Below are 13,164 nucleotides of genomic sequence, written 5' to 3'. Positions count from 1 at the left end.
ACAGGATGGATGGGGGGGGGGGGGGGGGGTGTTCTGTCTCTGGGGGCTGCCCTTTGCATATCAGGGGGCGGCTTCTCTAAGCTATAACCCCCTCCTTTCTCCTAACCCGCCTGCTGCCTTGAACCCACCACACCCAACCACTTCTGTTCACATACGCCTCTAACCTACCAAAACCCTCCCTTCCCTGCCCAAGATCCCAGACTGACCTGTTTTCAGGGATCCATCGGACCTTGTTCTGCTACTTGACCGCAGTCCCGCCGGTGCCCACTAATGTGCTCTTGGCGCTGCTGGGATTGATGGAGTGTTGGATCATCCCATTGTGCAGCAAATCCCAGGGCAGGACCTCCTCCCCAGCAGGGGGTGCAAGTCCCACATTGGCCCTGTCTAGCCCGCCCGCAGCAACGTATGACTGCGGGGTGGGTTAGGTGGGTTGGCTCCACATCGACTTTATAGAGTCATCGAGTCATAGAGGTTTACAGCATGGAAACAGGCCCTTCGGCCCAACTTGTCCATGTCGTCCTTTGTTTTTAAACCCCTAAGCTAGTACCAATTGCCCGTGTTCGGCCCATATCCCTCCATACCCATCTTACCCAGGTAACTGACTAAATGCTCTTTAAAAGACAAAATTGTACCCGCCTCTATTACTACCTCTGGCAGCTTGTTCCAGACACTCACCACCCTCTGTGTGAAAAAATTTCCCCTCTGGATCCTTTTATATCTCTCCCCTCTCACCTTAAACCTATGTCCTCTAGTTTTAGACTCCCCTACCTTTGGGAAAAGATGTTGACTATTTAGCCGATCTGTGCCCCTCATTATTTTATAGGCCTCTAAAAAAATCATCCCTCAGCCTCCTACGCTCCAGAGGAAAAAGTCCCAGTCTATCCAGCCTCTCCTTATAACTCCTTATGGGGGAGGGGTAGAGAGAGGGGTGTGAGCCATTCGGCCTCCCCATAACATTAGGCCCAAGTTCAAAGCATTTGGCAGTCTGTTGGCATTTAATGAAAGGCTTGACCTCAGATAATTCCAAAGTGCTTTACAGCGAATGTAGTACCTCCCCAGGAGGAAACAGCAGTTTGGACCAGTATTCTTACTTCCTTACTGCTTTCTTTCCTTCTGGGCTTTTGAACTGCCATAATGTAGGAAACAGTGCAGCCAGACTCCTCACTGCAAGATCCCACAAACAGCAATGTGACAACGACCAGTTGTTTTCTGGTTGTGGATAGGGAAGGAAATCTGCTGTCCTCATCTGGTCTGGCCTACAAGTGACTCCGGAGCCACAACAATGTGGTTGACTCTCAACTGCCCTGTAATATGGCCTATCAAGCCATTTCTTCTCAAGGGCAACTAGGGATGGGCAATAAATGCTGGCCAGCCAGAGACGCCCATGTTCCATGAATGAATTTTTAAAAATCCATGCATTCCCGCTCAAAGATCGTTTACATGCTGCAAGATACAGCAAACTGGACTGTCAAGGTGGAGAAGGAAACCTACAGGGTACGAATGCGTACTATACCAAGTATTTATTGGATCACGCAATGCTTGAAAACACCTAGGCCGGAATTCTCCGACTTCACCTGTGGATTCTCCGGTCTCGCTGCAGTGACTGGAGATCTGGCTGAGCGCCAAATTCTCCATTCTCACTGGCAGTGACGGCACGGCGTACTGGATCGGAGAATTTTGGCCTTAATATTGTGCCTGTCTCAAGATGTTTGGTAGCAATACTTTGGTAGCAATAATAAGAAGACAGATTATTACTTGTAGAGTGTAAATTGAGGGAGGTGGATACTCAACGAGACCTTGGAGTCCTTGTGCATCGGCTGCTGAAAGTAAGTGCACAGGTACTGCAGGCAGTAAAGAAGGCAAATGGTACTTTGGCCTTCGTAGCGAGAGGGTTTGAGTATAGGGATAGGGATGTTTTACTGCAATTGTATAGGGCATTGGTGTAGCCACATCTGGAGTATTGTGTGCAGTTTTGGTGTCCTTATCTGAGGAAGGATGTCCTTGCTATAGAGGGAATACAGCGAAGGTTTACCAGGCTGATTCCTGGGATGACAGGTCTGTCATATGAGGAGAGACTAAGTCAGTTAGGATTATATTCACTGGAGTTTAGAAGAGTGAGAGGGGATCTCATAGAAACTTATAAAATCCTGATGGCTAGATGTGGGAAGAATGTTCCTGATGCTTCTATGTCCATTGTCAGTGCTTCCCTTTCATTTATATCTCCATTTATATCTTTCCTTCATTATGCTGACTGAAAATCAAATTGGAAAACAGACCTTTTATTTGAAATACACACACTACTAAAAGTTTTATGATAGTCAATGTTTTCCTCACCCACTCTCATTCTTCCAATGTCAAGTGCTCTGTCTTTAATGTTCCTTCTCTTTTCTTGCACCTTCACTGTGCTGGAATTTAGTATTGTGCTGTCTCCCACTCAAAATCATTCTTTCCCTGAATTTCTCGATTGTTGAATTTCATCCTTTCTTCAGATTTCCCTTCCTCCTACATCGAAACTTATAAACTTTTAACAGGGTTAGACAGGGTAGATTCAGAAAGAATGTTCCCGATGGTGAAGGAGTCCAGAACTGGGGGGGTGGGTGGGGGTGGGGGTCATAGTTTGAGGATAAGGGGTAAAACTTTTAGAACTGAGGTGAGGAGAAGTTTCTTCACCCAGAGATTGGTGAGTCTGTGGAATTCACTATCACAGAAAGTAGTTGGAGCCGAAACATTGGGCGGGATTTTGCGGCCATGCTCGCCCCAAATATGGAAAATCCCACCGGAGGTCAATGGACCTTTGCATGGTCTGCCCCCTGCCATCTACGATTCCCATGGCAGGCAGGACGGGAAAATTCCCTTTATTGTGCAATTTCACGAGAAATTAGATATAGCTCTTGGGGTTAAAGGGATCAAGGGATGTCAAGGGAATCAGGATATTGAATTTGATGATCAGCCATGATCAAAATGAATGGTGGAGCAGGCTCGATGGGCCGAATGGCCTTCTCCTGCTTCTATGTTTCTAATAGATTTTAAAATCCAAGCCTTGTGTGGTTACTCTGTGATGGTGATCCAATCAAAGGGTCTCTGCCCTTCAGTATGTTTCTCAACTTAAAAAAAAACTCTTTGGCATAAGGAAAAAAAACTTGCATTTATATAGCACCTTTCACAGCCCCGGGATGCCCTGCAGTGCCCTGCAGCCAGTTAAGCCTTTTATTTGAAGTGGAGGCACTGTTGCAATATAGGAAACGTGGCAGCCAATTTGTGCACAGCAAGCTCCCACTGACAGCAAGGTGATCATGGCCATGTTATTGCTTTTAGCGATGTTGGATGAGTGATGAAGATTGCTCAGGTCACCAGCGAGAACTCTCTTTCTCCTCCTCAGAATCACATGGGGATAATGTCTCAGGGGAGGCGATGGCCTAGTGGTATTATCGCCAGACTATTAATCCAGAAACTCAGCTAATGTTCTGGGGACTCGGGTTCGAATCCCACCACGGCAGACGGCGGAATTTGAATTCAGTAAAAAAATATCTGGAATTAAGAATCTACTGATGACCATGAAACCATTGTCGATTGTTGGAAAAGCCCATTTGGTTCACTAATGTCCTTTAGGGAAGGAAATCTGCCCGTCCTTACCTGGTCTGGCCTATATGTTACTCCAGAGCCAAAGCAATGTGGTTGACTCTCAACTGCCCTTGGGCAACTAGGGATGGGCAATAAATGTTAGCCAGCCAGCGACACCGAGGTCCCACAAATGAATTAAAAAAAATATGGGAGCTTTTGCGACCCCTGTGAGAGTAGACACAATCTTAGTTAAATGATCTGAGCTCTGATGAAGTGCTCCAAATGTTGGCTCTATTCTCTCTCCACAGATTCTCCCTGTGTCTATGTGGGTTTCCTCCCACACTCCAAAGGTGTGCGGGTTAGGATGATTGGCCATGCTAAATTGTCCCTCAGTGTCAGGGGGATTAGCAGGGTAATATGTGGGGTTAAGGGTGGGATTGTTGTCGGTGCAGGCTCAATGGGCCGAATGGCCTCCTACTGCACTGGAGGGATTTCATGCTGTCAGACCTTCTGAGATTTTCCAGCATCTGCTGTTCTTGTTATCTTGGTTAAATGTCCCACCCGAAAGATGCCCACCTCTGACAGAACAGCACTCCCTCAGCACTGCTCTAAAGTGTCAAGCTAGATGTTGCTCAAGTGTCTGGAGTGGGACTTGTAGCTTTTGGAGAGGCGGGAGTGTTACTAACCGAGACGCAGCTGACACCGTATAGTTCAGAGATCAACGTATGTCGATGTGTGTCGCTTCCGTATTGTTGTTTGATGAAGAAAATTTGCTTGTCAGTTGTTTTTTTACCTTTTTGTGTGGTGTCAGGCAACATGTAAATCACTGCCTAACAAAGCAACGTGCTTGCTTCAGCTGATAGTGAATCGGGTCTATTCCGCCTCAATGCCTGGGAAAATACTTTGCTGCAATATGTGATGACCGCTACGTTTGGAGAGCCAACTCTGATGAGCTTTCAGATCTATTGTCTGCGTTAGTTTGAGGGCTGTACTTGCCAGGGTATAAATTCTGCTCCAGAGTGTCAGTAGGGCATCAAGTTCGACCAGCGATCATCAGATCCACAGGTAAGAGGGAGCTGGAGAGACAGAAGGAGGGGAAGAGGAGGGCAAGAGAAAAGGAGAGAATGCAAGAGAGAAAGCAGGATAAAAGGAACATCATTTACGAAGGAGGCTTGAAGTGCAAGATGAACAAGGAGAAATGCAAACTGGATCTTTAAAAAAAAAGGTTGATCAAGTGGGGTTTTTAATTTGAGAAACCTAGGCAAAGAAACTTCAGTGAAGGTAAAAAGAGCAGGGGAGGATGTAGGATGAATTAGATAGTTTTCAGATAACATCAGCTTAAAGTTTATTTATTAATGTCTCAACTGCCCTCTGAAATAGCCTAGCAAGCCACTCAGTTCAAGGGCAATGAGGGATCAGCATTAAGTGCTGGCCAGCCAGCAATGCCCAGGTCCCACAAATGAATAATACAAGGGCTTACATTAACACTGCGATGAAGTTAACCTGAAAATGCCCTAGTCGCCACACTCTGGCGCCTGTTTGGGTACACTGAGGGAGAATTTAGCACGGCCAATGCACCTAATCAGCACGTCTTTCAGACTGTGGGAGAAAACCGGAGTACTGGAGGCTGGAATTGAACCCGGGTCCCTGGCGCTGTGAGGCGGCAGTGCTAACTGCTGTGCCACCATGCTACCCCCAAACACAACTTTGTGTTTGAAAGACTTATAGACTATCTGAGCAAAGGTTTATAAGAGATACAAAGAGTATTCAGTTCTTACATATTATTTAGAAGTTAGACATTTGGAAGGAACAAGTTGAAAAATGTTGATTGGAGGAAACAGGGATGAGAGAAAATCTGAATATAGAGAGCAGAAAAAGGGTCAGATCTTTTGCAAGTAGTTTCAATGGAACAGTTATGAGAAATACAGGATAAAATAAACTTATTCAAAGATCTGTGTTTCTGAATATAAACTGGACAGTTTGCTGATTGGAAATGGAATTTCCCAATATTTGCTAATCTCAATTCAGTTTTGTTAAATAATGGGTTTTGGACATAAAGGTACTTACATTGTTCTTTTAATTTAATTTGTGCCTTCTGTTGTGGTAGGACTTCGAACGGGCATCTATCCCCTCTTCTCTTCTCAACTGCACATCATACCTGAGGTGACAGAATGTCTCAGACTACCAAGAGCACCACTCAGGAAAAGGGCACCCCTGCCGCCGGTGCAACCCCTGCTCCTGGCCCCAAGAGTCTCAAGACCAGAGAACCCGGAGTCGGTAACTTCAAGGTAAGTGTAACCGTGCTTTAGGCATTTAATGGGTTCTCTCTCCATCATGGCCAAGAACATGAAGTATTGGGAGCTAAAGTAGGCCACTGGATCCAACAAGCTCAAATCCTCCTTAATCCAATTTAATTCTTCATTGCTATATCCCTGAATCACATTCTATCTCCATTCCTATATATAATCATCTATTGAATATATTTGAATTGATTTTCCTATTCATTTGTTAGTCAAGTCCCTGTGTTGGAAAAAAAATCTGTTTCGGACTCTTTTTTAACTGTTATTTTAACCTTTAATTGGAGCAACCATAGAATCCCTACAGTGCAGAAAGAGGCCATTCAGCCCATCGAGTTTGCACCGACTCTTGGAAACAGCATCCCATCCAGGCTCCCTCCTTCACCCTAACCCCGTAACCTCGCCCATTTACCATGGTTAATCAACCTAACCTACACATCTTTGGACACTAAGGGGCAATTTACCATGGCCAATCCACTTAACCTGCACGTCTTTGGACTGTGAGAAGAAACCAGCGCATCCAGAGGAAACCCATTCGGGCATGTGGAGAACTCGCAAACTCCCTGCTGTGATCCAAGCCAGGAATTGAACCCGGGTCCCTAGTGCTGTAGGGCAGCAATGCTAACCACTGTGCCACCGTGCCTACTCCTGTTTGTGTGCCTGTGTGGTGTGTGCCCCCCCGCCCCCTAGTATTTGAATCCTTTATCATATTAATCACCGCAACCAAATGAATGAATCGGCTGAGTAATCTCGGAAACTTTATTCCAATCACCTTAAGTGTTTCACTCTTTCAAAGAGCTGGCCCAGTTTTCTTAACCTTTCCTCCGAAACCTACTTGGAGTTATCATGTTGTTTGCCTTGGTTCCTGACCACTTCCACTGGATATTCTGGATCTTACCCACAAAGGCACTTCCTCAACACAACACTGAGATATGCTGTTGGAGACTCGAAAACTAATTTTTAAAAAACCTGATGTTGGAAATCTCAAACAATGGCTTTGTCACCGTTGGCAATGAACACATTGAGATACCTCAGATGTGACCATCACCCCTGATGTTAATTCGCTATTAACGCCAATATGTTTTGATGATTCTATGCCTCTGGGAAGAGAAAGACACACAATGATAGCAGTAACCTGTATGCCCTCCAGTTTCAGTGTGTGGTGAAGGTTGGTATAGCAACCAGATTTTGTATGAGGTAGTTTTTTTTTGCTTTACAATGTTATAGTCCATGTTATATTCCTTGAGTGTGCAATTGGATGGAAATCTCGCAAGCAAAATGATATGAAATATTGGACGTAATTTTCCCGTCCCGCCTGCCATGGGAATCGTAGCGGGCGGGGTGGATCATGTAAAGGTCCGTTGACCTCGGGCGGGAATTATCAGCCTTGGGGTGAGTGCACCTTCTCGCCGTGTCTGCGTGGGTTTCCTCCGGGTGCTCCAGTTTCCTCCCACAGTCCAAAGATGTACAGGTTAGGTGAATTGGCCATTCTAAATTGCCCCTGAGTGTTCCAAGATGTGTAGATTAGATGGATGGTAAGATGGGTTGTGGGGATAGGGTGGTGGAGAGGGCTTGGCTAAGACGCTGTATTGGGGAGTCAGTGTAGACTCGCTGGGCCAAATGGCCTCTTTCTGGAGATTCTATGATTCTTTGAAATTGCAGTGTGGTAACAAAGAAAAGGAAATATCTTTGCACACTGCCAACAATATCACCATCCTCAGGGCATTGGAAAAGATAGAAGACTCAAAATAAGATTGGTAGATCTCCAAGGCAGTTTGTGCCTTGATGCCTGATTGCCTACTTCCTTTGTTGCAGATCTTCATTTATGAGCAGGAGAACTTCCAGGGCCGATTCATGGAGTTTTCCACTGAGTGCATGAACCTGTGCGATCGTAACTTTGACAGAGTGGGCAGTGTCCGTGTGGACTGTGGACCGTAAGTTTCTCTCAGAGGGTCCTGACTCTTTGGAACTCTCTTCCTCAAAATGTGTGGAAGGAGAGTCTATTTTGAAGGCCAATGAAGATAGACCATTGATAGGCAAAGGAATGAAAGGTTATGGGGGAGGGGTGGGGGGATGGAATTTGGAGTTGAGGCTACACTCAGATCAGCTAATTTGACTGATCACATGTATCCTCAAAAGAACTACAACACTGCTAGGGCAGTGACCAAGGGAGATGGGATGCCTACACATGGTCATGTGGTTGTGGCCTGGAGATGTCGCCCGAACTCTCAAACTCAACAGGCACAGGTATCGGATTGTTAGCTGCCCAGTCCTAATCCAAGTACAGCTCAGTAGAGGAATGGAACCTCAATGTGCACATCCTCAGGGTGAAAAGGTACAACTCAACCCATTACTTAACCATTGTGTATGAAAGAGTTCCAACAGAAGCCAACTACTCCCCTTAGAAACCTCTTCCATAACTGGGAGAAGTGTAATTCACAGAAGCTGGGGATATTGGTTCCCTCATGACTGTAGATCAGTGACTCCCATTGAGATCAGAGCAATGGGAAATGGAACATGCAGGGACATGGGAAAAGAACTCTGAACAGGACTAATCAGGGTTGCACTTCAGAAGAGCTGACACAGATTGGATGGGCTGAATGGCGTCTTTTCAAACTATACTGGGCTATGATTCTATGTACCCTCACCAGTGTAAGGCAGGAAACACATAGAAATGGGCCTGATTTCGAGGCTCCACTGATTGAGGCCGGGAACAGAAGCAGGCTGGGAAATAGCACCACGAGCCTGTGTTGTGGCTCTCCCCGACTCCATCTTGCTCTACACCATTATCCTACAGATGGGATGGGGGGAGGGGCTGGCAGGGCTACATACCCACACATGACAGGACACCACTAGAGTGATTATTGGGGCCTATTAACAGAGGCTAACTGGTATTTTCTAGTTGGCCTCCAGATTCCTGTTGGTGGCAGGGGCACTGTCATCTGGCTGGTGATGTCCTCTTGATGGCAGACCAGCGGCCTAGCATTCCAGACAGACCTGGAGGCCAAGAGGCCTTCCTAGGAGCAGCAGGAGTTGCAGGCTGTCCTACAGAGGGTTCCCCAGCAACAAAGCCTCACAGTGGGCCCAGCTACAAAGACCCATTTTTATTTAAACTTTAAAAAAATGTTGGAGAGAAGCAGCCTCCATTTTGAAGAGCTCGCGTTCTCTCTCACTGACTTACCATGGCTTCCAACTGCTTCTTTCAAACTGGAAGCCCTCTGGTTGGCCGATCAGCTTCAAGACGTCACCTGACATCTCTAATTGGATGGTGGGCCCTCCCTTGGGCCATTAATTAGTCACCCTGGGGAAAATCACGAAGAGGAACTGCTTTCCCACACAGTGCAGACCTCTGAGCCACAGCTGAGCCTGGTGAAGTGATTCAGGGGCCTGTCGGGAAAGTCCAGCTCCACGGTCTCTGCTATTATCATCTATCACTTTGAAACAGGGCAAACCTCGACAAAACGAAGCGCTGCTTCCCAGAAAGGCTGCCCTCTCCTTCTCTCGGCTGATCCAGTTTTATTTTGTCTCCCAGCTGGGTTGCTTTTGAGCAGGCTAACTTCCGTGGAGAGATGTTCATCCTGGAGAAGGGAGAGTATCCCCGCTGGGATTCCTGGTCCAACAGCTACAGGAGTGACCGTTTCATGTCCTTCCGTCCAGTCTGCATGGTGAGTTACTCAGACTTGGCTGCAATAAAATAATTGTCTCTATGTATGGTACACAAGGATTTACCACATGGCATACCGGATTGGTGTCTTAAATTGTGCCGAAACGTCACCAGGGGGATTTTATGGCCTTGCTTGACCGTAATTGCCTGCTCAAAAATTGTTGTTTGTTGAGGGAGATGGGGGGCGGATGGGGGGGCGGGGGGGATGCTTGCTGTGTGCAAATTGGTCACCACGTCACCTAATTTACTACAATAACTAAAAATACTGTGGGTGGGGTTTTCCAGTCCTACCTGCTGGTGGGATCTTCCAGTCCCGCTGAAGGCAAGCCCACCCCTCACCCACCCCCCCATCCCCCACCTCCACGGCGGGACGGGTGAGCCACACAAATGGCATAGACTTCGGTGGAATGGGAAGATCTCACCGGCAGCCAATGGCAGGCCACTGCTGGAAAACATGCCTTGGTGGGGAGGGGATGGAAAATCTCGCCCTTCATTGGCTGTAAGATGCTTTGAGGCATCTGGTGGTCTTGGAATCCTCACTGCCTTTTAAATCAAGAATTATCGCAATGTCTCGCGCTGTTCAAGGATATCAAAGATTTGGAGTTCCTTACTTGCCAGTTTTCCTTTTGTCCCACGACCTACTTTTGAAACTCAAACCTATCACAGCGTGATCACTGTTTCATCTTCTTTTCATCATTGGTGAAGTCCTGTGTCTTATTGCCATTTAAAACAAAAACCCTCAGGGATGAGATTCTTTTTTGTTAAACTGACGTTTGGGGGTGAACTTTTACGTTCTGCCCGCCATGGGAATTGACCATGAAGAGGTCCGTTGACCTCTGTCGGGATTTTCCAGTTTTGGGGTGAGTGTGGCTGGAAAATCCTGCCCTTGACCTACGCTGCCATACAATGAAGCAACTATAATGAAAAGGAAAGTCATCTTAAAAAAAAAGAAACCTCTAACTGTGTTTTTTTTTTGGAAACAGGACAACCTGGAGCACAAAATCTGCCTGTTCGAACTTGCTGAATTCCAAGGTAACAAGATGGAGATCACCGAGGATGACATACCCAGCCTGTGGGCTTATGGATTCTGTGACCGTGTTGGCAGCGTGAGAGTTCCCAGTGGAACGTGAGTATCTCCGACGCAAGTGCCATCGGCAATTCACTGAATGAAGTGCAAACACCTTGGAGAGAATAGGTAGCTCGTCCTTGTGTAGCACAGTGAGAGAGTTGTGGAATGGTGTTTCTGTGAAGCGGCGTTATGAGCAGACCGAAGGTGATTTGTGGCTTTCTGGTCGCAAACTGGAGCTTCAAGGGAATCGGCATCTGGAAAAGATGACGAGAGAATTTCACCCATTTAATTTAAAGCAAACATGGAGAGCGTCTGAAACACCCTGGAACTCAAAGTGTAAATTCAAGTCAGGCTTGGTGAGTTACACAGACTTGGCTGAAGGAATTGGTGACTTACACTAAGCCAGAACAGAACTTGAGGATTCTGTGACCATGTGGGCAGTGTGAGGATTCCCAGTGGTATGTGAGTAATTCCGGTACAAGTGGCAGAGGTAACTCATCTAATGAGTCCAAACAACACAGAGGGAAAAGGGAACACATCCTTGTGTACCATACCTCGAGACAATTATTGAATAGCTTTTCTGCAGAGAGGCATTACTCGCAAATTGGAGGGGATCTGTGGCTCTGGAGTCTCAAACTAGAAGGTTAAATTGGTGAAGGGTAGCCCTGGCGACAGGAGGTGGAATTTGGAAACGATAACAGTTGAGAATTTATGTAAAAGCTATTTTCATGGCAATCTCCCCTTTTTGTCATCAACTCTTAACTCTCCACAGAGCTCATGTTAGTTCAAGGCTTAGGTTCTGCACTGAAATTTGGGGAGGATTTTCGAATATGTATCTGGCAACCCTTGACTGAATGCAAACAGAAAAAAAACTTGTCATTTGATGGGACTTCCCCCTTACCTTTATAGGGTGGCATGGTGGCACAGTGGTTAGCACTGCTGCCTCACAACACCAGAGACCCGGGTTCAATTGCTGCCTTGGGTGGCTGTGTCGAGTTTGTACGTTCTCCCCCGTGTCTGTGTGGGTTTCCTCCGGGTGCTCCGGTTTCCTCCCACAGTCCAAACGATGTGCAGGTTAGGTTGATTGACCATGATAAATAATTAACATCAGGGGGATGAGCAAGTTGCGGTTACAGGGATAGGGCCTGGGTGGGATTGTTGTCGGTGCAGGCTCGATGGGCTGAGTGGCCTCCGTCTGCACTGGAATTTGAAAAGGGGGAAAAAAAATTCTCCACACTTGAATCTCTTTCTTGTCCTTAACCTTTCTACATTAATGGCTGTTGCTCTTGTCTTTTGCTGTCTTAGCTCGCCCAGTTTTCCCTCCTCTCCCGAGAGGGGTTCGGGTGGAGTTCCATGATGGCTAGCTGCCCCCCCCAATGGGCTACTTTAAGACCCTAAATGCTGAGTGCTGGTGGGCCGCATGACTCTAGCCAGGATATCACAATCAACAATCATCTTGCCCTCAGCAATCAAAAGTATCTTCAAATCATCCTTCCTGACTGATTGCTTTAGACTAGGCGGTTGATGTCCCAACTCTGAGGGAGGAGGGGGGGAGGGGGGTTGGGGGTTTGGCGGATTACAAATGCACTGTTACCCACCCCCTGGCTAACTAACTTCAGTGGGGCGTTTGATCTGCTGGGGTGGGGGTGCGGGGGGTGGGGGGGGGGGGGGAGGGGATTGATTTATAGGAGTGACTGATACCTGAACTCTGACAATGTTCTTGCTCCCTGTTGCAGATGGGTTGGTTACCAGTATCCTGGATACAGAGGATACCAGTACCTGTTTGAGATGGGAGATTACAAACACTGGAATGACTGGTCTGCCCAGCAGCCCCAGATGCAGTCCATCCGTCGCCTGCGAGACATGCAGTGGCATCAGAAAGGCTGCTTCCAGTTGGCCACTAAGTGAGGAAACACTCACGTGAGCTCCGCAGGCTGTTGGAGAAGCTAACGCCTTTATTTGATGGAATCATTTATGTCGAAGGCTCCAATTATTATTTTTAACTCGGCTAATTTCTCTGCACTTTACAATGTAAAGCAGAAATTTCAGAATCCAAAATATACTTTATGATGCAAATAAAGAAATTGGATAAAAGCCAGCTGTCTCAATTTGGTTCCTTCAGTTGTCTTCTCTTCTCTCTTGAAGGTGAGGATTCATAGAATCCCTACGTGCAGAAGGAGGCCATTTGGCCCATCAAGCCTGCACCGACCACAATCCCACCCAGACCCTATCCCCATAACCCTAATTATTTACCCTACTAACCCCCTGACACTAATAGGGCAATTTAGCGTGGCCAATCAACTTAACCCGCACATCTTTGGAGTGTGGGAGGAAACCGGAGCACCTGGAGGAAACCCAGGCAAACACAGGGAGAATGTACAAACTCCACACAGACTGGGACCGAGCTGGGAATCAAACCCGGGTCCCTGGTGCTGTGAGGCAGCAGTGCTAACCACTGTGCCACTGTGCTGCCCTGCTGTGACTGGATTTGAAAGAACATTAAAAAAACATAAGAAATAGGTGCAGGAATAGACCATTCTGCTCCTGAAGCCTGCTCCACCATTCAACATAGT

The 13,164-nt window shown here is 46.9% G+C and overlaps 1 protein-coding gene across 1 annotated transcript; it reads left to right on the top strand.

Moving 5' to 3' along the window:
- The first annotated feature begins 5,732 nt into the window (after positions 1-5,732).
- On the top strand, positions 5,733-12,499 carry LOC144502881 (beta-crystallin B1-like). Its single transcript, XM_078227271.1, has 5 exons — positions 5,733-5,849; positions 7,674-7,792; positions 9,391-9,523; positions 10,506-10,648; positions 12,328-12,499. Exons 1-5 carry the CDS (start codon positions 5,733-5,735, stop codon positions 12,497-12,499), a joined length of 684 nt encoding a protein of 227 aa, XP_078083397.1.
- Positions 12,500-13,164: the final 665 nt, after the last annotated feature.

This window comes from Mustelus asterias, chromosome 13, assembly GCF_964213995.1.
Source record: "Mustelus asterias chromosome 13, sMusAst1.hap1.1, whole genome shotgun sequence".
Lineage (NCBI taxonomy): Eukaryota > Metazoa > Chordata > Chondrichthyes > Carcharhiniformes > Triakidae > Mustelus > Mustelus asterias.
This window is presented reverse-complemented; position numbering and strand designations above follow the sequence as displayed.

What these genes read in the sequence shown, in the direction of transcription:
- LOC144502881 (XM_078227271.1), top strand. Translation starts at nt 5,733, where the DNA reads ATGTCTCAGACTACCAAGAGCACCACTCAGGAAAAGGGCACCCCTGCC. An exon ending in CCTTCCGTCCAGTCTGCATG is followed by an intron (nt 9,524 to 10,505) that starts GTGAGTTACTCA and finishes TTTTGGAAACAG; the next exon opens with GACAACCTGGAGCACAAAAT. An exon ending in GTGAGAGTTCCCAGTGGAAC is followed by an intron (nt 10,649 to 12,327) that starts GTGAGTATCTCC and finishes TCCCTGTTGCAG; the next exon opens with ATGGGTTGGTTACCAGTATC.